The following is a 23,979-nucleotide window of genomic DNA, read 5'->3' as shown; positions in this document are numbered from 1 at the left end:
CCGGATCTCAGCTCACTGCAAGCTCTGCCTCCCGAGTTCACGCCATTCTCCTGCCTCAGCCTCCCGAGTAGCTGGGACTACAGGCGCCCGCCACCTCGCCCGGCTAGTTTTTTGTATTTTTTAGTAAAGACGGGGTTTCACCGTGTTAGCCAGGATGGTCTCGATCTCCTGACCTCGGGATCCACCCGTCTCGGCCTCCCAAAGTGCTGGGATTACAGGCTTGAGCCACCGCGCCCGGCTACTTTATAAATTAATAGACTGAAATGTGGGTATCAAACAATTTATTTAAAATTACTCCATTAATTAAAAAGTTCCTAAGAATACCTATGTGTTTAATACTTATGATGTGACAGACAGCATACTAAGTACTTCATAGTTATGCCCGAAACCATGAGAGGCATTGGTCTTTCTTCCCTATCACAGATGAAGGACCAGAGTCTGAGAGAGAAGTAAATTGCCCATATTCATCACATTCAGATGTGGGAGAAGCAACGTTTAAATCCAGGTCTTTTTCCTAATAAAGCTCTTAAATACGCTTCATCATTTGTCCATTCATTCATTCAACAAATACTTACTGAGCACTAACTAGGTGCTGGACACCGATGTACATGCTGGTGACCCTGCAATGAACACAGGAGTGTCTTCGTAGAGTGGACACCCTCATCTGTGATACTACATTGTGTTGAGTGAGCCTCCCTCCACCAATACTCACTGAGTACCTATTAGTGCCAGGCACTACACTTGGCCCTATCACACAGCTCCTACAAGTTTAGGATTCAAACTTGGGCCTGTTGGAAACGTCACACCTGAGCCACCTCCACAACCCAGATCATTATCTGTAATGAGCAGGGACTGGGATGGGTGAGGGAGTGTGAGTACACTATGAGTCCAAGTTTCCAAGGACTTTCACTCCATAATCTCTAGGTCAGTCCCCCAAAGTATAAAAGTTGGAAGGCACTAATGCAAAAATGCCTCTGTAAGCCTTTCCCCAGAAAGGTTAAAGTGGACACCATCCAGTTGGTGTAAGCAGCTCAAAAGATGCAGGCTGGAGTGCTAAGTGAACAGGTGCCAGCTCAGCTCATTAAGTCCCCCAAGTTTTCATCTTTCCCAAGCTAATTGGCATGAATGCATAGGGTGCCGGATGGCTATTAAGTGGATAGCCGCAGCAAGCTCTTTAAGATTCAAAACCTAAAGGAGTTTGAGATCAAAGAAACAGAACATGACTGTACGTGAAAAGCTGCATTGGAACTCTGCCTCTGTCCTCACTGGTGTTTACTGTACTTTGAAGAGAAAAACAACTGGTTTTGGCAGGATGACTGTTTCGTGTTGCCACTGGGAAGTACTTCTCATTGTGTGGTGCAATTCTGTATCTGTTTCCCTGATGAAACTCACTTCCTGTGAAGACTTACTGAAAACCTACTTTGTGACAGGCATTGGGCTCCAGGTTGGGAAGCACTGGGCTTCACAGGGTGGTGAAGAGGAACCGGTTCCCATCTTTTCCCTCAGGGGACATGGTTTGGTAGGGAGACAGACATAGGGATGAGGCAAGTACAGCACACTGTGAGAGCGACTGTACTAGAGGTCAGTATCCAAGTAGCCCAGGGGAGGGCCTGACTCCCTGTGTTTGGCTGGGTCTAGTTAGGTTTCCTGGAGGAAGTGCCATCTAGGCTGATTTTTGTTTGGTAGTTGTACCTGTTCAGTACATGCCTCACCCCTCCTACCAATCATCCACAGAGTGGGCTGTAACCACTACTGTCACACTGATTGTCCCAAACTCTTGGATAGACTATAGGTGGCCACCATCAGAGCTGGGCTGAGCTTTACAGATTTTTCACTGTCTAGAATCTGAAACGGGAACCCTGTAACTCAGGTGCGGATGGGATCTTGGATGGAGAAGCTGGCCATGAGCACAGTGACAAACAAAGGCAAGTCTGAACACAGGGAGAAGGAAGCATGAAGCAGGCGCCCAAAAAGAACAGAAAAATAACTCTGGAGAGACTCCTGAAGGGAGATGCTGGTGTTTGATTTTCTAGTGTGGGGCTCCAAGCCCTCAGGAGAGCCAGCTTTCCAGATTGCTTCTTTCATGAGTGGGTTACGTGCTAAACAACTGCATGATTCCAGAGGAGGCCAATATGAAGACTGAGCATTCAGCCTTAAAGCCATAAAGTAGTACCACGTGCTTGGAGACCACTCAAATGTTGAGCTGTAACTTCCTAAAAGGCAGGAAAGCTGAAGTGGGTGTCTCCTGTATTGGCACAGAGCCAGGCAGGATGGATGCGCACACACAGCATTGCACATCCCACTCCTCACAAACTTTACAGTCCCAAGAATCAGCCTTGCAGACTGGGCTTTGGTTTTCTCATAGTAACAATAGTAGTAAGCTAGCACTTCACTAAATATACACCAAACTGAGGCACTTACATACATGATTTCATCTGGTCTCTCTGAGACATGGGTCCTATCACTCCTATCTTACGTGTTAGGAAATGGAGGCTTAGAGGATTTGAAACCTGCTCCAGGTCACATAACTTAATAAATAAATGGCAGAGCTGACTGATCAACTTGTAACTCTGAAGATGGTAATGCAATTACTGGGCTCTATTCTAAAGAATACCTGCCTCACTGGTTGTTATATTAAGAGGGTGTGTTTAAATAAAGCTCCTATTCACGTGGCTGGCCATCAGAAAGGTGTTCAAGAAATATAACTTTCAGCTTTCCTAGCACAGTGGGTTGGGGGTGGGGTGGGCAGTAGGGGTCAGGATAGGCTGGTGGCAAGACGAGCATTCTCCTTTGTTTGTGATAAGAAGAAATAAGAAATGTGTGGCAAGAATACCAGGGCTTCCTTCTTGGGCTATCGATGTAATAGCTGCTTTCTGTTCCCCCCATTTCAGCCCTTGCAAACTATGAAAGGTCAAAATGTTCTGGAAATTTCTGGACCAAGTCACCAAAGACTCTGGAACCTCAACTTCTATTTGCGGCACCTTTTATTTTATTTATTTATTTTTTATTTTTTTTTTTTGAGACGGAGTCTCGCTTTGTCACCCAAGCTGGAGTGCAGTGGTGTGATCTCGGCTCACTGCAAGCTCCGCCTCCCGGGTTCCCGCCATTCTCCTGCCTCAGCCTCCAAGCAGCTGGGACTACAGGCGCGCACCACCACGCCCGGCTAATTTTTTGTATTTTTAGTAACACGGGGTTTCACCGTGTTAGCCAGGATGGTCTCGATCTCCTGACCTCGTGATCCCCCCGCCTCGGCCTCCCAAAGTGCTGCGATTACAGGCGTGAGCCACCGCGCCCGGCCTGCGCCACCTTTTAACCCATCTTTGCCTATGTGGCATGCGCTGACATGAGAAAAGCAATATAACTGGTCAGTTTCTAACAGGTAGCGAATTGAAGTGAGAGTGGATATCTCATGGCCACTTATGATATATGGGTATTTTGAGTATCCATTTGTTTTAATGTGGGAGTCATGAGTATGCACCTTGCCAATCTCCCCTAACAGGGAAAGGAACTGACAAAGTCTTCTACCTGCTACATTCAGACACCCATCTCCAGGTCTGCAAACGTGTTTTAGGAATATGTTTCCCATAGGCCACTCCCAGCCAGTGACAAAGCAGGGCAGGATTCTCAGGCAGGTCCTTTCCCAGGAGACAGGGAACTCCTCTGCTGAGCAACTTTGGCTTAAGGACTCCATGAAGACCTTGCTGAAATTGCCTTAGGACAGCGCCAACATCTAAGACGCATCCACCAAGTCTGCCTCCCTCCCTCCTCCCTCCCTCCCTCCCTGCCTTCCTGCCTTCCTTCCTTCCTTCCTTCCTTCCTTCCTTCCTTCCTTCCTTCCTTCCTTCCTTCCTTCCTTCTTCCTTCTTTCCTTCCTTCCTTCCTTCCGTCTGTCCGTCCCTGTCTTCTTCACTCAAGTCAAACATGCATTGTGGTCTGATGGCTCCCATAGCCGCCCCTAGCTGCCTCCCTATTTTTTCTCCGTCTTTTCCTCCCCTGTCCTCACCTCCTGTGTCTGATTGGAATCTCACCAGCCCTTGACTGCCCCATCAACTGTTGACATTGGAGTCTAGTGAGTTGAGACTGAACAGAAAGAAGACCTTCAAGGCCCTGCTGGAAATGAAAAGTCTGACCCAGTGCCAGCAGCGAGTCCACTTTCTACGCATACGCCTTCCAGATGCAAACTTTACCCTATTAATTTTCCTCACTGAAGTTATTGGGTACCACAGGCATTTTCTGAAACGTACCAACCTCGGCATTTGGCTTCAGAAGGATTTTAGAGATGATTTCACCCATCGAGATGGATAATCCTTCAGCTTTGAAATGGAAGATCATAATGCTTTGCCAATCTACTCTGATCCCAGAGAAAATGGACCGATAAAAGATGATGATTTCAAGCTTTAAAGCCACCCTCTTCTAACCCAATCTGCTAAAAATTAAAACTCAGCAAGGCATAGTGAGAAGGCTTTCCAACCTGTCATTCTTATAAAGCAGAGATACTAAATAGCCCACAAATTATCTTACTGAAAATAAGATAGAGGCTAGTGTGGTAGACAATGTTCTAAGTCAGAGGCTGATGCTTCACACTTGTTCAGCTGTGGGCCCTAAGCAAGTTGCCTCCCACAAATTTCACTTTCCTCTTTTAAAAATCCAGATGAGTATCTTATGAGTTAAGACAAAAAAAACACATAGAACAGTGTCTAATGCATAGTAAGTGCTCAATACATATTAGCTATCACAATAGTACTATATTGTTATTAGTTTTTCATGCAGATGAACTGAAATAACAGTATCTGGCATATTCCAGGCTTTCAGTGATTTTTTTTTTCTTTTGAGATGGAGTTTTGCTCTGTCGCCCAGGCTGGAGTGCAGCTGCACGATCTCAGCTCACCGCAACCTCCACCTCCTGGGCTCAAGCGATTCTCCTGCCTCAGCATCCGAAGTAGATGGGACTACAGGCGACCACCACACCCGACTAATTTTTTGTATTTTTAGTAGAGATGGGGTCTCATCATGTTGGCCAGCCTAGTCTCGAACTCCTGACCTCAGGTGATCTGCCCGCCTTGGTCTCCCAAAGAGCTGGGATTACATGTGTGAGCCACTGCGCCCAGTCGAATTGTTTTGTTTTTAATCTAAGCCATGTGCTTAACTGCTTTAGAAACAGTGACTGAAGCAAGTTTCCTCTTTAAGAAGCAAGGAAGCAAAAGGAGGAGGAAGAGAACTAATATGTAAGCAAGGTCTAGGATAGGTGTTTGTCTTAATTTCCTTCCAAGATCTTTATTGCATTTTTGTTTGATTGCAAGCAGTTCTGATCCTTCTGATGGATATGTGTGCTGTGCTCTCAAGAAGATAAAGAGAAAAGGAGAGAGAGAGAAAAAGAGAGAGAGAGAGAGAATATAAAACTATATACTCACAAGCAATGATGGATGCCCAGGACAGAAAATTTCCAGTAGACCTGGTCTATAAATTGTCATTTAAATTTGCAATTTAAAAACACTGTCTGACTTTTTGATTTAGCTGACTGTATAGGAGAGACAAATAATGGAATCCTAATAAGCAATGTCTAAATGACATCTCCAGTCTCCCAGACAGAGAGGGCAGCAGTAGAATTCTAAGAAGAGAAAATAAATCTACCAAGAATAGGAAAGACGACCAGAACTAAATAGTTGCACTAATCACTTGATGACAGATATTAGAAAAATGTATTTTTAGCTGTTTAAAATTCGAATCCTTAACAGAAGAAGGGTTGGTTATCAGCTAAAAACCCCTAAAGTCATTGAGAGGGGACAAAACGAGGCTCTATTTTTACATTTCATCACGTTAGATGAACCAAAAAATCAAGACACCAGCACAACATATTAAAGTCGATAACCTGAGGTTAAAAGATTTGAACAGCACAACACACTAGAGCTCACAGCCATCTATTGGCAAATCTTAATTCCAGTGCTTCACTAGAGTGGTGGTCTCTAGTGGTGACATGCCCGCAAAGGGGAGCCCACCCCAAAGTCTCGGTTTCTTCTCACTACAGGAGAACAAGTTAGCATCTACCCCCTGCCCACAAAACACAGAAGATAAACACTGTATCCGTTCAAGGATCAAAATAGAAATGAACCATCAACTGCTAAAAGCAGTTCTGTAACACCACAGCTTAAGCAAGATTTGACAAATTTGGGAATGCACCAATAAAAATGGCAACAATGACAGAAGGATTGGGAGAGAGGATTTGTGAGAAAAAGCTAAAGAAAATTAGATCACTTAGCAAAATGATAATTGCAAAAAGTTTATCATATGGGAATAGCTTAAATTGCGAGGTTTTGTGAAAAACTAATACAGAATTAAATACATAGAAGGATCAGATAGGATGTCATCTGTTTGCATGCTTGTGTGCACACAGTAGTGTGCAGGAAAAAAACACTGAAAGAAAATATACCTAAGTGTTAACTGTTCTCACTCAAGGCCAGGACATAATTTCAGACTCCTCTACATAGTGCTCAAGGTAGCCATCAAAATCGACCAGCATCGGCAAATTACACAAAATCTATTTGCAATCTATAACTTGGTGAGCTGGAGGAGAAACTGCTGTAATCATTACTTCAAAACATCAAAGAAAAACTACTTGAATATAAATTACTGATTATAGGTAAGTGTAGGCCAAAGGCCAATGAATTATCTATTTGACACAAAATACTGTTCAACAAATATTTAGTGAACACATATTATGCACCTGGCCCTATGCATAACACGAAACGAATAAAATATGTTTGTAATGTGAGGTAGCTTTTACTATAGAAGGAGCCAGAGCAAGTTACTGTCCAGCAAGATTTCCTTTCATGGGAGGATAGGGTAGGACTTGTTTTTCACAAGTAGGGGTTTATACCCAATAGGTAGACAATGTCTTCAATTACAGGAGATATTTCACAAAGTTATCTATTGAACTAAAAAAACAAATAAATCTGAACCCCAAGAATGTTTATTTAAAAGTTCTTGGATAGTTGGTTGTCTCTGCTAAGTGATTTCAACTTACTATAATAAACTATAATTATTTCTTATTTGTTTGTCTTTCATATTAGATTTTAAGTTCCTTGAACTCAGGACTTCTCCATAATCTTCTGTGGCCAGCACTCTCCCTGGTTTTGAAAAATGCTCAAAAACTGAATGGAGGAAAGGTGGAAGGAAAGAGGGAGGAAGGAAAAGAAAAGAAGGGAAGAAAGGAAGGAATTCAAAGAAGTCTGTAATCATCACTTAGCCCTTAACAAAATTAACACGTTGACAATTCTTGATTTGACTAGCATCTCTTGATCGCCTACGATGTGCCAAAGTCTGCGACAGGTACCTTCACATATGTACTCAGCAGTTTCATTTTCCACAATTTTGAACTCCAACCAGGACGGTATTTATTAGAAGCTACTATAGTCAACAAAGTATAGATTTTGAAATCAGACTGCTTGTTTAAATCCTAACTCTGCTAGTTTCTAGCTGTGGGCAGGATACTAAATCTCTATGACTCTATTCATATAAAATACGAAAATAAACTGAGAGTAAATATTTAAAATGCCTGTATATTAGTCTTCTCCCTATGGCAATGGTTTTATTTCCTACAAACATATATATCATATATCTTCCACTATTTAATCACAGCCTCAACCTGACCAGAAGCCACTGGGCAATAGCTAAGACAGCAGAAACAAGTCTTGCAGAGCCTCAAGAAGCAAGGGCTAAAATAGACCTTAGCAAGTTGCACGATTCCCACCTGCTATCAAGCATCAAGCTACCTTTCATAAGTCCAACCTGATTTCAGCTCTCATGACTATCCATCACTGCTTCAGGATGACATCCAATGTCTTTAGCACACCCTTCTGTATCGCTGTTAATAAGGGATACGGGCATGATCATTTTCCCAATGATAGGGGTCCTGATCCTTTTTAGGATCACATAATAAGAACATTTTTCATTGTTGGAGATAATTCTCCTTCCCGTGCACATTTGTCAAAGGCAGTTTCCAACAGTCCCGTACATCATCCTGAAATACATGATAAGATTCAGGTCTGCTATTCATCATCTACTGGGCTTCTTCCAAGGCAAGTCACTGCATGGTGAGTCTTGCCTCTGGTTTAACAATTAGAATGCAAGATCTCCCTAGAGCAGCATTGCCAGCCAGGGAAAGCTGAAAGACACAAGTGATGATGATCCCAAATTTAAGGAATGTGAATCTGCAATGATGACATATAAATCCTTTATAAAGGTAAATTGCATCTGTAGCTACCATTTTACAACAGGAACCAGACCCCTAGGAAATATGGTTCCTGGGGTTGTATTTGATGGCCTCTGCTGGGAAACAGCATGGTGTAGTGGAAAGAGCTTGTGCTTTGAATCAGTTACATCCAAATTAAAATTCCTGTCCTTCTATTTACACGATGGGTGACTTTGAACATAATCTTAACTTACCTGAGTGTGCTTTCTCATCTGTAAAATGGGAGTATTATCAAACTCATAATTCTCTTGTGAAGATTTTAAAAGTTATTGTATTCCCTCCCTGGCATTTAGTAATCACATCATTAATATCATTTCTCACATTCCACTGATAACTCTTCCTCCCAGCTTTGGGATGATATAATGATATAAAAGACACAGTCCTTGTCAATAAGACTCAGCTGAACACACAATATAGAAGGGAAGAAAGGGGTATAAAGCGGAATCCTAATGAACAAAAGAAAGGAACAAGAGCTTCATCTGGAGTGAAAACAGTACACTGAGAATCACAAGGCTTAATTCCATGGAAGGAAAGGGATGCTAAGGAAAAGCACCATGGCAGTACTATCTGAGCTGTGTCTCAGAGGAGCAGGTGGACCCTGGCAGGTCAAAAAGAGAGAGGGGAACTTCTTCCAGGCTGAGAGGAGAGCTGAAGCAAATCCATGCATGCTCAAAGCAGGCGAGTAAGGCGATGTGTTCAGATTGAGCCAAGTGTCTAGAAGGGACACACAACATTTGCTGTACTGATGAATGAGACAGAACTGACTTTGTGTCACCTTTCCAGCTTCTCACCTTCCTCATCTGTAAACTTGAGATTTTGAAAAAGCAGCTACCTCAGAGGAATGATCTGAGTTAGAAAACACATATAAAGGTTTGAGTATATTGCCTGATACTTAGTAATTGCTGACAGATAGTAGGTACCTTCATCACCAGCATCCTCATTATTATTTCGAGCTTGGGGATGCCCGCTGGGAGGTGAACTAGGCTGCTGATATTATTCACAGATTTGGGGAATTTGCAAAATTTCCTGGTCTTCACTTTTACAGTGCTCGCTCCAAATTAAGAGAGAGAAATGATGTTTTCCTTTAATATAATATTATATCTTCCATATCCATGGAGATTAGTTCCAGGATCTCCATAGATAACAAAATTTAAGGACATTCAAGTTCTTTATATAAAATGGCACAGTATTTGCATACAACCTACGTAATCCTCCGGTATACTTTAAATCATCTCTAGATTACTCATAATGCTTAATGCAAAGAAAATGCTATGTAATAGTTATTATACTGCATTTAAAAATTTGTATTATTTTTTAATTGTTGTATTTTTGCCTAATATTTTATATTTAACATTGGTTGAATCCATGGGTGTGGAACCTCAGATATGGAGGGTGGCTGACTTTACATCCAAGAGGAATGAAAGCAGGGTCTCGAATAGATATCTGTATACTCATTTCATACCAGCATCATTCACAATAGCCAAGAGGTGGAAGCAGCCCAAATGTCCACTGATGGATGAATGGATAAACAACTTCAGATGGAAAACATATACAGTTGGCCCTCCACAGCCTCAGGTTTTGATCCACAGTTGGTTGAATACACAGATGTGAAACCCACAGACACAAAGAGCTGATTATACATTTCAATTTATACAGAGTCAAAATCCTTCAAGTTCATTTTCACTTTACCTTTTTATATCTAGAAAATGTTTCCTTCTCAATCATGTGGAGGCTTGTGCATGGCAACCTTCTGCAAGCCACAGACGAGAGATACGAAGTGAAGGGGCTTCCCCTGCCTTTTTAACTTCTTTTCTAACTATACAACATATTTTACCATCATTCCCTCCTCTTGCTGAGGCCATCTCAACCTAAAGGCGTTACTATTGGAACCTGTAGGAAGATGTCTTTCAGTGCAAGCACAACTTAGTATTTGGTAAGAGGACATATCATTCAGTAGAGAGTAGTTTAGTACAGTGTTAAGAACATGGACAAGCTCTGGGGTTAGAAAGATCTGTGTGTAAATGGGTCCCTTTACCTGTGTGACCTCAGGTAAGCCATGCACCTCTCTGAGCCTCAGCTGCCTCTTATGCAAAATGAGAATACTTGTCTAAAGGCTGTTTTGAAGCTTAAATGAGAAACATGGACACAAGGACACAGGAACAACAGATATTGGTTCCTCCTTCACCTCTGCTCTCTCCTCTCCTCTGCCTTTGATCTATGTGTGTTCTCTTGATAGACTGCAGAAACACTCAGTCTTGCAAACGTGTACTCTGACCATCCCAGAAGGTGTGTTGCAATAGGAGATTGCTGAAATCTCAGCACACCTGGGAACACTGTCTGCTCAGCAAACTCACACAAATAATAAAACCCCGTCCTCTGGGTCATTTACTGGTTATCTACAAAGACAAAGACTCTCCAACTCCGAGAAGGAGCAGATACTTAACCAGACTCACAGCATACCAAGGATTCAGAGGGCTAATGTGAAGGGCTTTGTTCTTCCAAACATCAAAATTCAGGCCCAGCCACTGCCAGAGGCAGCACACTGAGCTTAATGAAGCAGTGGGATGAACTAATATGGCAAATCTTATAGCTCTTACTACCAATATGGCCTACATCACGCTAAATTACAGCACCAGACATGATTGGACACACATCACAAAAGGAGAAGTAGCTGTCTGAATTGTAGGAATTTTGAATGCCACATAATAAGAATCTCAAGAGCCAACTCTTAGGGGAGATTTTTTTTTTAATTTTCTTTCTTCTTGTGCAAATAATTCTCCCCCACATTTTATAACAATTAATTCAACAAACATTTACTGAGTACCTACCATGTGCCAAGTGTACCAGGTGAGGAACTCATAATTAATGGCATAACATAGAAAAAAGAAAAATAGTTGTAGAAAAAATAGTAGAAATAATTGTAGAAAAAATGTGATAAAATTATCACACTTTACCCATAGTACAGGGTGTTGTGAGACCCCTTAGAATCCAGGGGACTCAGGTGAGATTTTTCTTGGCCTTAAGTTCATGCATTTACTCCCTTATTCATTCAATAAATATTGCTCCATACCTACACTTTTCAACATTCTCCTTAGTGGCAGCAGTAAAGTGGCTAATAAAACAGACACAGTCCCTGTCCTCACAGATCTCCCAGCCTAGTGTGTGATAAAGAGGAGGATAAACCTTATTTAAATAATGGAGAAAATGCAAAGTGGCTGAGAGCACACAGGATGGTCATGACCCACAACTTGGGGGTATGTGGGTGGGTTGCAATGGGTCACCAAAGCATTTCTCAAGAAAAGTAATCTTTAACTTGAAACTAAAGAATACACGGAGTTGGCTTTGAAACAAATACAGAAAAATGTATTCCTGGGAAAAGAAAAAACATGTACAAAACCCCAAGGGTAAAAAATCAACATGGTAGGGTCAGGGAACTGAAATTGGTTCAGTGGGATCACTCAGTGAAGTATGATTGGCAAGAGTCGTGAGGAATGTGCCTGGACAGATAAGAAGGGGTCAGACCAGACAGCACCCTCTCTGATGCCATGATAAGCAGTGTGGACTTTTTCCTGAGGGCAGGAGGAGCCACTCACTGAAGGGTTTTATGCAGGAGTGTGATCTGATTAAATCTCCACATTAGTGAGCAGTGCTGAGAATGGCTTGGAGATGGACAGCAGTGAAAACCTGAAGACCATTTAGGAGGGTGCTAGGATGATCCAGATGAGAGATGAAGGTAGGCTGAACTACCTTCGGGGTGGGGGCTAGTGAGGGGAGAAGGAATGAATGGATTTGAAAGATACACAGAGGGTCACATGAACTGATAATCAGTGATTAATTAATTGAGGTTGTTAGGCAGCTCACAATGTTAACCAAAAGGTGACTGTAATCCTCGCACTTTGGGAGCTGAGGCAGGCGGATTACCTGAGGTCAGGAGTTCATGAACAGCCTGGTCAACACGGTAAAACCCCGTCTCTACTAAAAATTCAAAAAATTAGCTGGGCGCAGTGACGCGCACCTGTAATCCCAGCTACTCGGGAGGCTGAGGCAGGAGAATCGCTTGAACCCGGGAGGCAGAGGTTGCGGTGAGCGGAGATCATGCCACTGCACTCCAGCCTGGGTGACAGAACGAGACTTGGTTTCCAAAAAGAAACATTGCAAGTGCACAGGGTAAGAGAGCTAGCAAAGGTGAAATTGCAATCTGCACAAAAGCCACAGAGGTGAGGCCTGGGACCTGAAGCATAGTGTGGCTAAGGGTGGGAGCAAGCAGAGTGACAGAAAAGGAGACAGGAACCACATTTCAAAGGACTTGATGCATTGTCCTGTGGCGTATGCTGCCACGGTTACAGAACAAGTTCAAAGAGGAAAGGAGCTATGAAGGTGAGTTTGGAGAAAGCCTGACTTCTAGCAAGGAAACCAATTAGAACAAAGTCCTGAACTAAGTCACCAATTAAACCTGAAACAGTTTGTCTTCAGGGAATGGCCACCCTGAGTGAAGTGTCCTGTAATCAATTCATGACCATGTGACCACAGAGAATACAGAAGTCTCTTTTCACCACAGCACATCATACGATCAGTCTTACCATAAAGAAGTGAACTGCTTGGCCCCAAAACATGACTCTCTGCCTCCAAGCCCTTTACCCCAAGAGCTCTACTGATCAGGTTCAGACAAATTTATCTTTTCTTATAATTAAATCCTTGGTTTTGAATTTCTAAAGCTCACAAATCACAGAGTTCCCAGAGAATGATTAGCTCACCAAAACCCTGTCAAGACAGAACAGCACCATAAATTTACATGATGTAGCTAATCAGTTTCTATGCTCCAGTCTCCCCAGAAGAGTAGAGCCCCTATAATTTTTTCACATTCTCCAACTCTCCAGCATCAAGCCACAAGGCAAACCCACAGAATACATTCAGGGAAGACAGTACAGACGTCAGCACTGGTAAGACCTAGTGTATGGCAACTCAGGCAGACAAGCCCCATGACCTGCGGCAAGTCTCTGGACCTCTCTAAACATTATTTTCTCATGTATTCAATGGGATGATGTAAGAGTTAGGCTCATTAGGGACAATTTATCTAAAATGGTTCATATGCAAGAAGCATACATGATGGCTACTAATAAATCTTTGTAGCTTGACAACATGGTCCACTTTCCTTTATATTTCCTATTCATTCCCTCAGTTATTCTTGGAGCAAGTATCCATTTGAAGAGGGACCAGTTTCTTTTTCTTACCAACTATCCCATATTCCTCTGGAGAAAAGGGTACCTTCTACCTCTCTGTATTTCCTATACCACTAGAGATGTGCTGCCTCTCAGACATGGTGGGAGTTGGGGGCCACAGGGGAAAGGAATATTTCTTAATCTTGATTCTATGTATAGAGTTTCAATGCTAGCTTTTTTATACTTGTGAACTCATGAAATCCTTACTGCAACACTCTGAGATAGGAACTACTATTATTCCCATTTTACAGATGAAGTTGAGGCCCAAAAAGATTAGGTAGCTAGCCCAAGATAGACAAGTAGAAAATGTGCCAAGCCTTGACTCCAACTTCAGTTTATCTAATTCTAAAACATGGGCTCTTCTCAGAAGTCTTCACTGTAAGGAAGAGGAAGCAAACACCCCGAGAGGTTAATGAGGTGAATCCTAAGAACATCAGTTGTTTGGGACCTACTGAGTGGAAGGAGCTCCAGCCAGGGAGCCACTCCTGGGTGGCAACCCTGGCTCTGCCATTGCCCAGGGGAGTGACCACTGGCAAATCATTCTCCTCTTGAGACCTCATCTGTGACAACCGGGCTGTGGCCTGCCACCAAACATTAACTTCTTATAACCTTTTATATATATCAACTTCCTGAGAAGTTGTGTATTCCGGAGAGGTTATTCATGTTTTATTGTATACAGACTTTCAGAGTATTGTGTTACTTGTGTTTGTTAAAATAAAAATGTACTTGCTTTTAGTCAGGAAGGCAATGAAAAGAGTTTTAATGAGAATCATCCTCATTATGATAAATATGGAATATTTTAATTAATAAAAATAAACTTGGAGTCAAAGTAAACCTTACGCATTTTATGAACAGTAAGAGGTTGGGAATGAATAAAAGCAGCAAAGTAGAAACACAATATTTTTTCCGGGAAGGATGAGACATAAATATCAGAAGGCCCCCTCCCCTACCCCACCCTCCCAGCTCACAGGTCTTTAACTACAGCATAAATGACTAGGGTCAGAATCTCCTTCTAAGGCATTTCTCTGTTCTTCAGAAGACCAAGCATAGGCTGGGCTCATGCTGGAGCTATATAAATGTTCGTGGACAAAAGAACTGATTAATGATGCCCCTACTAAATTTCAAAATTGGGCAAGCAAATATTATCTCTACATCCATTTGGTGGCTGAGAAAAGTAATGCTCAAAAAGTAGAGGTGACTTGTCTGAAGTTAGACCACCAAAGAGTGGGGGGCTTAAAGTATGAACCCAAATACCCAGTATCTTGACTGACCCCAGACTGCCTCCTATGCACGACAAGAGCAGCATATAGAAGCAATGATAAATAAGCCTGATAAAAAGACTGTTTTCTTAAAAAATTAATCTCTCAGGATCCTGATGACCTAATGAGATAATCAATATGATGGCAATTTATAAGCTCCTATGTGGTAAGCCAATGTTAGCGGAACTTACTCCCTAGGGCTAATGACCAGTTGAGCAGTCATGACCCTGAATGTACCATTCCTTAACCCAAACTAACTAGAATTTTTCAAGAAACTTCCAAAAGTTAGCACAGCTGCGAGGTACAGAGGGTTCACACTCGGTTTGATGTGACTTCAAACCTGAGGCATCTGCCCTGTGATCACTGACTTCTCCTAAATCCCATTAAAGCCTTGATTCTTGGAGTCAAAATTCTCCTGGGAGAAAATATGAAGGTAGCTTTTTGTCATTGTCATTGTGGTTAACTGATGATCCCTGGGTATAGCACTAACATGAAATATAAGGGAAGTTAAAAAGTTTCACTATTTCCAGGTGTTCCTAGAATATAAGGAGGCAATAGTGAACTGTGATTTCAGAAAGGACAGAGCACTAACACACTAACACTGACTAAGCCATACTACATTGCAGACCCCAAGCTAGCTCTCACCCACAGTATCTCCCTCACCTTTCTTTCTTTTATTTCTTATTTATTTATTTGGAGACAGAGTTTCACTCTTTTTGCCCAGGCTGGAGTGCAATGGCACAGTCTCGGCTCACTGCAACTTCTACCTCCCAGGTTCAAGTGATTCTCCTGCTTCAGCCTCTCAAGTAGCTGGGATTACAGGCAAGTGCCACTATGCCCTAATTTTGTATTTTTGTATTTTTAGTAGAGACAGGGTTTTACCATGTTGGCCAGGTTGGTCTCAAACTCCTGACCTCAGGTGATCTGCCCACCTCAGCCTCCTAAAGTGCTGGGATTACAGGCATGAGCACCGCACCCAGCCCCCTCACCTTTCTATGACAAGTGAAAATATTCACACACACACACATACACACACACACACACACACACACACACACCCCTCCCTTTAAAGATAAGTGAAACCAGGCTCAAGGAGGCTAACTAACCTGTCTCTAGTTACACAGCATATAAAGAGAAGAGTTAGAACTAAAAACCAGGTCTGCTGTGCTCCGAAGTCAGTACTCTTTCCACTACACTAAGCTGACAGATGGCACTGACTGGAAGACTCCAGGCACTGCCCCCAGAAATGTCTATCTGTTCATCATGGGACACATTCCTCTACCATGATCTTCCACTGAGTGCCCTAATACGGAGATTACAAATAACAAGAATAGTGTCAACTGATTGTCCTCCTTTGATGGCAGGTAACGAACCTGAAAATATACATTATTTTCCTCGGGCCTTCCATCAAATTCCACTTCTGGAATGGGCACCATTTGACAAGCTGTATGTGCAGTGACACAACCCAATACAAATAAAATGGAAAAAAACAACTTTATTTTTCACTACTTGCATCCCTTATTTGAATTGTGAATACTCTAGTTACATTTCATAAATAGCCTGCCTAGAAACTCATTTTGTGATGAAATATGCCCCTGTGTGACTTGTATTTGAAACCGTCTGGCTTGCTTTCAACAGCTTGAGTTAAAGAACTAGGGTGATAGGCTTGTGAAGAACTCTAAAGGGCCTCTTAACTTTCTTTATGCCACTCTTTCCCACAATAGATGACCCAAATTGTCAGGTATTCTTTTTTCAGGAATTAAAATATCTGCCGCTGGAGTCATCTAAATCTTAATAAGAGGGGGGAAAAAACACTTCTATTTTGTAATATCAGGTAATAATATGGAAAATACACTTATATCAAATAACAAAATAGGACATGAAATTGTATGAAGAGTATGATGTCAACCACATATTATCCTGGAAGGCCAGTTTAAGGATGTAACTTCAGTTGTTAATAGTAGTTATTTTTGTTTGTCCTTTCTAATTTCAGCAATAAGCACATACAGCTTTTAAAAAGTTAAATAAATGTAAAAAATAAAAGATAATATTTTCCAGAAATAGTCCTAAATATTATTCAGGGTTTCATCCCTACCAAAAATCATTATATGAGGACATAATATTAACTGATAAAAATAATTATATGAGAATATAATATTAACTAATACCAGACACAAGGGTTGTCCCAGAAAAGAAGTTACACACCAATCTTGCTGATAAATATAGATACAAAAACCATTCCTTAACCTAACAAATCTTGCTGGTAAATATAGATACAAAAAAACATTCCTTAACCTAACAAATCAAATCCACCAGAGTGTAGAAAATAAAAGCATTACGACCAAGTAAGATTTACCCCAGAAATGAAGATTTAAAAATCTATCAGTTAAATACACCACAGTATAAATTGTAAGAGGAAAAATATGTATAATCATTGAAATAAATACAGAAAAAGCATATGATAAAATTCAGCATGCAAATTTAGAATTTAAAAATACTTCCTAGAAAATAATACATAAAGGGGAACTAATAAATATGTTTTATTTTGTTTTGTTTTGTTTTGAGACATCGTCTGGCTCTATTGCCCAGGCTGGAGTACAGTGGTGCGATTGTGTCCCACTGCAAGCTGCCCTTCACGGGCTCAAGCCATCCTCCCAATTTAGCCTCCTAGGTAGCTGGGACTACAGGCATGTACCACCATGCTTGGCCATTCTTTGCATTTTTTTTTTTTGTAGAGACAGGTTTTCATCATGTTGCCCAGGCTGGTCTCAAACTCATAAGCTCAAGCGATCTACCCACCTTAGCCTCCCAAAGTGCTGAGACTATAGGCGTGAGCCACCATGCCTGGCCAGAAAACTATCTTTAGTAAAAACTTAAGCATCACTTAAATGTAATCTAGAAGCAATCAGGAACAAGATAAGGACATTTACTATCACTAAATATTATAATGACAGATCCAGCCAATTAGAGAGAAAAAGAGTAAGTACTTAAGGATAGATGAGAAATTTATTTGCGGATTATACGCTGTCTCCATAGAAAATCCAAGCATAGTTGGCGAAAGTAGTAGTAATAAAAGAGCATAACGACATGGTTATATTCAAGATTCAATATCAGTATATAAACTGTTTATTCCTTTTAAAGTTGTATTAATTTTGTCCAAGTTAGCAACATTTGTTTAATGAAATACTATTACATCATCAAAACTGAAGAACAAGAAATGAATTAATGCTTACCAGCACATTTTCTCTCTCTCTCTCTCTTTTTTTTTTTTTTTTTGAGACTGAGTCTTACTCGGTCACCCAGGCTGGAGGGCAATGAAGCCATCTTGGCTCACCGTAACCTCTGCCTCCCAGGTTCAAGCGATTCTCCTGCCTCAGCCTCCCAAGTAGCTGAGATTACAGATGTGAGGACATGGTGAGAAGATGACCATCTACAAGCCAGGAAGAGGGCCCTCACCAGGAACCAAACTGGCTGGCACTTTGATCTTAGACTTTCTAGCCTCCAGATCTGTGAGAAACATGTTTCTGTGGTTTTAGCTGCCAAGTCTATGGTATTTTCTTATGGCAACTCAAGCTAATTAAGACAAGATGAATGACGAAGGAAGAGAAAAAGAGAAAAGAGGGGAGAGGAGGGAAATTGAGAAAGATGACAGGGAAGGGAGGAGAAGAGAAGGAGAAAAGGAAAAGGGAGGAAAAAGAAGAAGAAGATCACAGCTAACCTTTGTTGAGCATTTAATATATGGCAAGTAATATATTAAGTATTTTATTTGCCTTATTTTCATTAATCTTCATAGTGAACCTTTGAAGTCAGTAATATTATACACCCATTTTATAGGAGAGGAAAATGAGGCTCAGGTTAAATACTTTCAAAGGTCACACAGTGAGAAAGTGGTAAAGCCAGAATTTGAATCCAGCTCTGCCTACCCAAATTCCATGGTATTAGCCGCTCCCTGGAGGACACTCCTCACATACGTATTATGTTGATTTCAGAGTTTTTTTAGGACATGAAGATGAGGAGGTTCTAAAAGGGTCACCTTCACGCTGTTATCCCAAATCCCCAACTGAGCCAATGTCCTGAAAACCTGAATCCTCTCTGCAGAACGCTTCTGGTTTTGCATGTTAAAATTAAGAATGAAAAAATATGCACTAAGATAACATTTTTAATGCATTAAGCATTAAAGAGTGCAGGTTTGGCGGAAAGGTTAAATTTGAGGCAAAAATATAACTTGTCAGTTTCCACTGAAAAAGCATTTAAATTCTAGTACATACTGGGCTCTGCGACCTCTTTTTTTTTTTTTTTTTTTTTCCCCCACATAGCAGTCTCCCAAGACATGTTCTTTCACCCACTTACTTTCTTTCTATTATTCTTAGACCATGATGCATAGAAAACAGGTTTACATTAATTTTTAGAGAATGAAATAGACTGCCTCCAAAATATTTGTGTTTCAAATAAACATCAAAAGCAAAATTTATAGTCCTTCCTGGGCTTCTGGCTGTCCAAGAGCTGCATATGTATTACAGTTATGTCCCCTACTTCATATAGAGTGCCAGACAAATGCCATCACAAAACATAACTGGGCAGGCACAGTGATGTCTCAAACAAATCACTGTCTATACAAAGAAGTCAAGGGCATCCCGGTTTGCAAGCCCACATTGACAGATTTCAAGACCTGAAAGAGAGCTCTGTTAATCCCCTCCCATGCAGCTGAGAAAACAAGGGAGAGAGAGCAGAAACTACAGGGAGAAAACATACACACACAGAGAAAGAAGTTGCTCATATTTAATTGGCAGGGGGTGAAGCTTACTGAAAAACATGGTCCTAAAGCCATGGGGCCAAATTCTCCAGAAAACATGAAAAGTGATAGAATTACTTTATTATCACACTATGCCTGCAAATCTTCATTGCCAGATATCTCTGGCTCCTCTCTGCCAAGCACTTCCTAAGTGCTGAGACTTAAAATGTGAACAAAACATCTAGCTCCAAAGGAGTTTATGCAGGACATTTTTAATAAAGTGAAACACTAACCAAGTACTAATGAAACAAAACAAATAAAAACATTTATATCAATTTTGGGAGTAAGAAAAGGCTCCCCCAGGAGGCTCCCCTAAACTCAAACCTAGTGAATAAGCAGGAGTCAGTTCAGAGAAAACAACAACAACAACAACAACAACGAAGGGCAACAAAAAAGGATTTCAGGCTGGATTAAGAGTCCAGTGGTTCTTAAAGTAGGGTCTCTGGACCAGCAGGACTGGCATCACCTAGGAAGCTGTTTTAAAAGGAAAGTCTTGCGTCCTACCCTAGACACCGAATCTGACACTTTGGGATGAGACTCAGAAATGAAGGCTTTAAACAAGCCCTCCCAGTGATTCTGGTTCAGCCAGAGTTTGACAACCACTGGTACAGGTAAAGATGAACTACAGGATGTCTGGAGGGTAAACAGGGATGGGGAAGTGGGGAGGTTAGGCAGAGATGTTGCTGGAGGGATGGATAGAAGGCATATGCAGAAAAACTTTGTATATTATGAGAAAAGGTTTGGATTTTGTTTGGAGAGTAATGAAGAGCCATTACATTATTATATTATATACATTATTATATTATGAATACAAATGAAGAGCCATTACATTATTATATTATGAATACGAAACACACAAAATAACTATTTAAAAATACATGTGACCATAAAGATACTTATTTATATCATTCCAGAGATTATATTATTCCAGAGATTTAAAAACTCATTCCTGTGCAGAAACGTTTTGGATTTTATCTGGAGAATAATGATGGACCATTACATTATTATATTATGAATACAAAACACACAAAATGACTATTTAAAACTATTTGCAATCATAAAGAGATTTCTTTCTATCATTCCAGAGATTTAAAAACTCATTCCTGTGCAGAAGAGTAGCCATTAAAAAAAGAAGGTCAAATTCAGCCCTACCTTTCTTTCTGGAGTCTTTCTTGGCGCTGGTTTTCACAGCTACTTGAAGTTCTGTCTCAGTTGACATCCTACTTAATCCTTAGTCCACTTCACACAGATCCCGGGCCTTGGCCAGGCTCATTGAGGACTCTTCTCCAAGAGAAAGACTCCTCCCTTCAGAAATGACACTCTGAGCTGCACATTTCATTCACTCTTCTTGAGTGCTGCAAATCAAGGCAAGAGAACATTCAGAATCATCACTGTTACGAAGTTAAACAGACATTTTAAAAAAGTGAATTGGCAAACATATACAAACAAAATCTTGGTCTTCATGCAAAAACTGCTCCCATGGTTTCACGAAGGCATTGATAGGGTTCATACAGCAAAGGGAATGAGAGGCTTATAGCGGCAAAACTGCTTCTCAAACTAGGTAACTCAAAATAGATCTTTAAAAGTCTAGATTTATAAGAGGGACAAAACCCAACTCTGCTTTCTGTGTTTCTTATTTTCAAGCATCAGATCCCAACCAGAACATACAGCAAAGGTATGGCCAGCCCCATGGAGATATTTCCAACAAGAGAGCACCCGTCTATCAGCCAAGCTTGATCAGCGCCTTGGCAGCAAAAGCAGATCATATGGAAGTGACCTGTGGTCTGTCCCTCACTGGCAGGCATCAGAGGGGGCATAGAGTTGACATACAACTGGACTCCAAGGGTAAGGTGACAAATGGGGCCGAGAAACTTTCCAGCAAGCCAATTTTATGTCAATTTTTCCTCCAGCTATAAGAGCAGACAAGCATTTAATGTGCAGAGAAAGAGAAAAGAAACAGGCAGACACAGATTTCATTCATTCATTCTCTAATAAATATGCATTGAACAATACCAGGTGCTATTAAACTCAAACACTGTGCTAGGAAGATAATAATGATAATAAAGATAATACAACCACTTCACTTACAGGTAATAGTTACTATATACTATGCCCTTAGCTACTGCTTCACATATAGTATCTCACTTGGTCTCATTCAAATTAAACGAATATACAGTATTCTCTTTAATAATAGTCTTTTCCTGTGACTATGATAGTTATATGAGAGTTCTATTAAAAAGTAAACATTTCACCAATTTCCACTTTTGAAAAGTATTAAGAAAAAGCTATTAGAAATGGATCTTCGAATTGTGCAGCCAATTCTTAGTTCATCCCACAGATCTAGAACGGTTTAATAGAAAACGATTGACCTCGAATGCCAGTTTCAGTTCAAAAAGAATAATGACCCAAACCTGTTAATCATGACAATCTAGTTAATCTTAACCAGAAAGTCTAATATAAAAGCCATGTAAAATTATAGTAAAGCTTGAATATGAGGAAATTCCCACCTTAATCCAAAGATATCTGTTTTGTTTTATTTGTATATAAGCTAACTATTTTTTAAAAAGGAAATGGCCCAAATGAAAGTACTTGATCTAGTGAATCTAAGGCTACAACTAAGAAAAACAGAAAGTTATCTTTGTAAAACAGGGTCCATGAAACCGTACACAGAAAATGAGAATTTATCCTGCCACTTTTATACCATCTATCTATACCTTGCCACCAGCCCCCACACCCTTTCCAGCCCCTTATCTCTAAGACAACGTTCAATGGAAGATGACAGAGTCACAAAATTTGGTCATGTATAAACATAATCAAATTTATTAATAATATTTACCATTTCATTGCAGCAAGTATTTACTAAGAATCTACTATGGGCCAGGTACAAATGCTAGCTCATTCATGTTAACAGATATTTACCAAGTAACCATGCTGGCCAAGAGTACATAGTCAAAGGCTGGTTCCTATTCTCAAAGAAGCTCAATCTAACAGGGGTATCAGTCATGTAAGGGACGGCAACACACATATGTGACCAAAACTAAAACAGGCATATAAATACCAGGCATACGGGGTAGAAAGATGCAAGTATTCATCTTTGCTTGGAAGGGTCAATAAAGCTTCAGAGGATAAGCCCTACTCTGTGAGATGTTGAAGAGCAATGTTTCTGTCAAAAGGACAATAAGGGAAAGGACCAACAGCTTCTCAATAATTATATGTAGAATGAATGAATGAATGAATGGTTGTTTCAGGCAGAAAGATCAGCATGTATAAAAGCAAGGAGGAGTGAAATCAACAACCAAACAAGTAAAAGGAGGCACAAATCTTGCAGGGAAGTGATGTACTTCGGCATCTTCTCAGTTTTTCCTTGTGCTGCTATCTTTCTATGGAATCTCTTGTCTCAAGTCTGCCTTGACATTCTATTGACTCCTCAAGGTTCAGTTCGAAGAGATATCACAGGCAGAAAGATGTTTTGATCTCTGTAGCAAAACAGACTCTCTCCCAACTTATTTTATGATTTGATTTTTGGACAACTTCAGTTTCAGCCACTTACAAGCCACATGATTTGAGGAAGTTACTCAACCTGGTCTTTGCCTCAGTTTCTTCATCTGTACACTGGGGATAATAGTGCCCACTGGTGGAGCTGTTGTGGCAATCAAGTATGATCACACACGTAATGTGATTGGAAGAGTGTCTGGCATGCCTCCTGGTAAGCATTTAATAAATATTAGGCACATAAATTCCTGTGCCACTTGCTCAAGGCCACATGGCTGGTATGTGACCGAAAGTCTGTATTATCTCCCCTTTACAAAGGAAGAAACTGATTCAAGTTAATTTTGCTGTTTGAGGATGAACTGTAGGAAATGGTATCAGTTGGTCTTGGACACAGTAGATGCCTAATCTATAAATTCAGAAAGTAGTTGAAATATGTGGATTTTACACATTTTCAAGAATTTTTTAAAATCAGTGTATAAAACTGGATTGGATTTGGGCCATTTTCTCTTCTTCAACCTTCTAAATCACAATATAGCATCTCTCCCTATTTCTATCTTCAAAGATGCTTGTTCAACAAAATATGATTATGTTCAAGTGTTACAAGCATTACTTGTGAATTTCTGAAGTACATCCCTACATCAATAATGAAAGGAAACCACCATCATTCTGAATAAAAACTTAAATAAGCTACAGTACTGTGAGAACGTACCACAGTGTGGACCCTGGCATCCCCTTTAATTTTCCAAAAGGCAGAGGTTGAGCAAATGCTGTGAAGTAACTCCAAATTATTTAGGAAATTCGCTTCTTTGTAATTAAGGAGATTAAAGTCCTCCAGGGCCAGAAACCATGTGACAACTCAAATCATTTTCCCCAGTAAAAGCTGTGAAACCCTATCAGTTAAATTCAGGCTTGCCTGGAATTTTGAAATGCTTCAATAATATTTCTTTGCTCCACACAATCTGCAGTAAT

General features: G+C 40.7%; 1 protein-coding gene and 1 long non-coding RNA gene across 19 annotated transcripts in view; one reads left to right on the top strand and one right to left on the bottom strand.

Moving 5' to 3' along the window:
- The window catches only part of LOC105495139 (DAB adaptor protein 1), a 1,257,833-nt gene that overhangs the window by 274,744 nt on the left and 959,110 nt on the right, over nucleotides 1-23,979 (bottom strand). For all 18 annotated transcript variants that reach the window (XM_071092459.1, XM_071092472.1, XM_011764369.3 and 15 more), the window contains one exon: nucleotides 20,671-20,873. In XM_071092459.1, the coding sequence (XP_070948560.1) occupies nucleotides 20,671-20,737 (67 nt within the window). In that variant the 5' untranslated portion in view covers nucleotides 20,738-20,873. The remainder of the gene's footprint in view (nucleotides 1-20,670; nucleotides 20,874-23,979) is intronic.
- On the top strand, nucleotides 11,854-23,915 carry LOC139362078 (uncharacterized). Its single transcript, XR_011620388.1, has 3 exons — nucleotides 11,854-11,981; nucleotides 18,006-18,140; nucleotides 21,163-23,915. It is a non-coding gene; the product is annotated as an uncharacterized lncRNA (long non-coding RNA).

The sequence above is a fragment of the Macaca nemestrina genome, chromosome 1 (assembly GCF_043159975.1).
Source record: "Macaca nemestrina isolate mMacNem1 chromosome 1, mMacNem.hap1, whole genome shotgun sequence".
Classification (NCBI taxonomy): Eukaryota; Metazoa; Chordata; class Mammalia; order Primates; family Cercopithecidae; genus Macaca; species Macaca nemestrina.
Note: the sequence above shows the minus strand (reverse complement) of the source record. Positions and strands in the feature narration are given on the sequence as shown.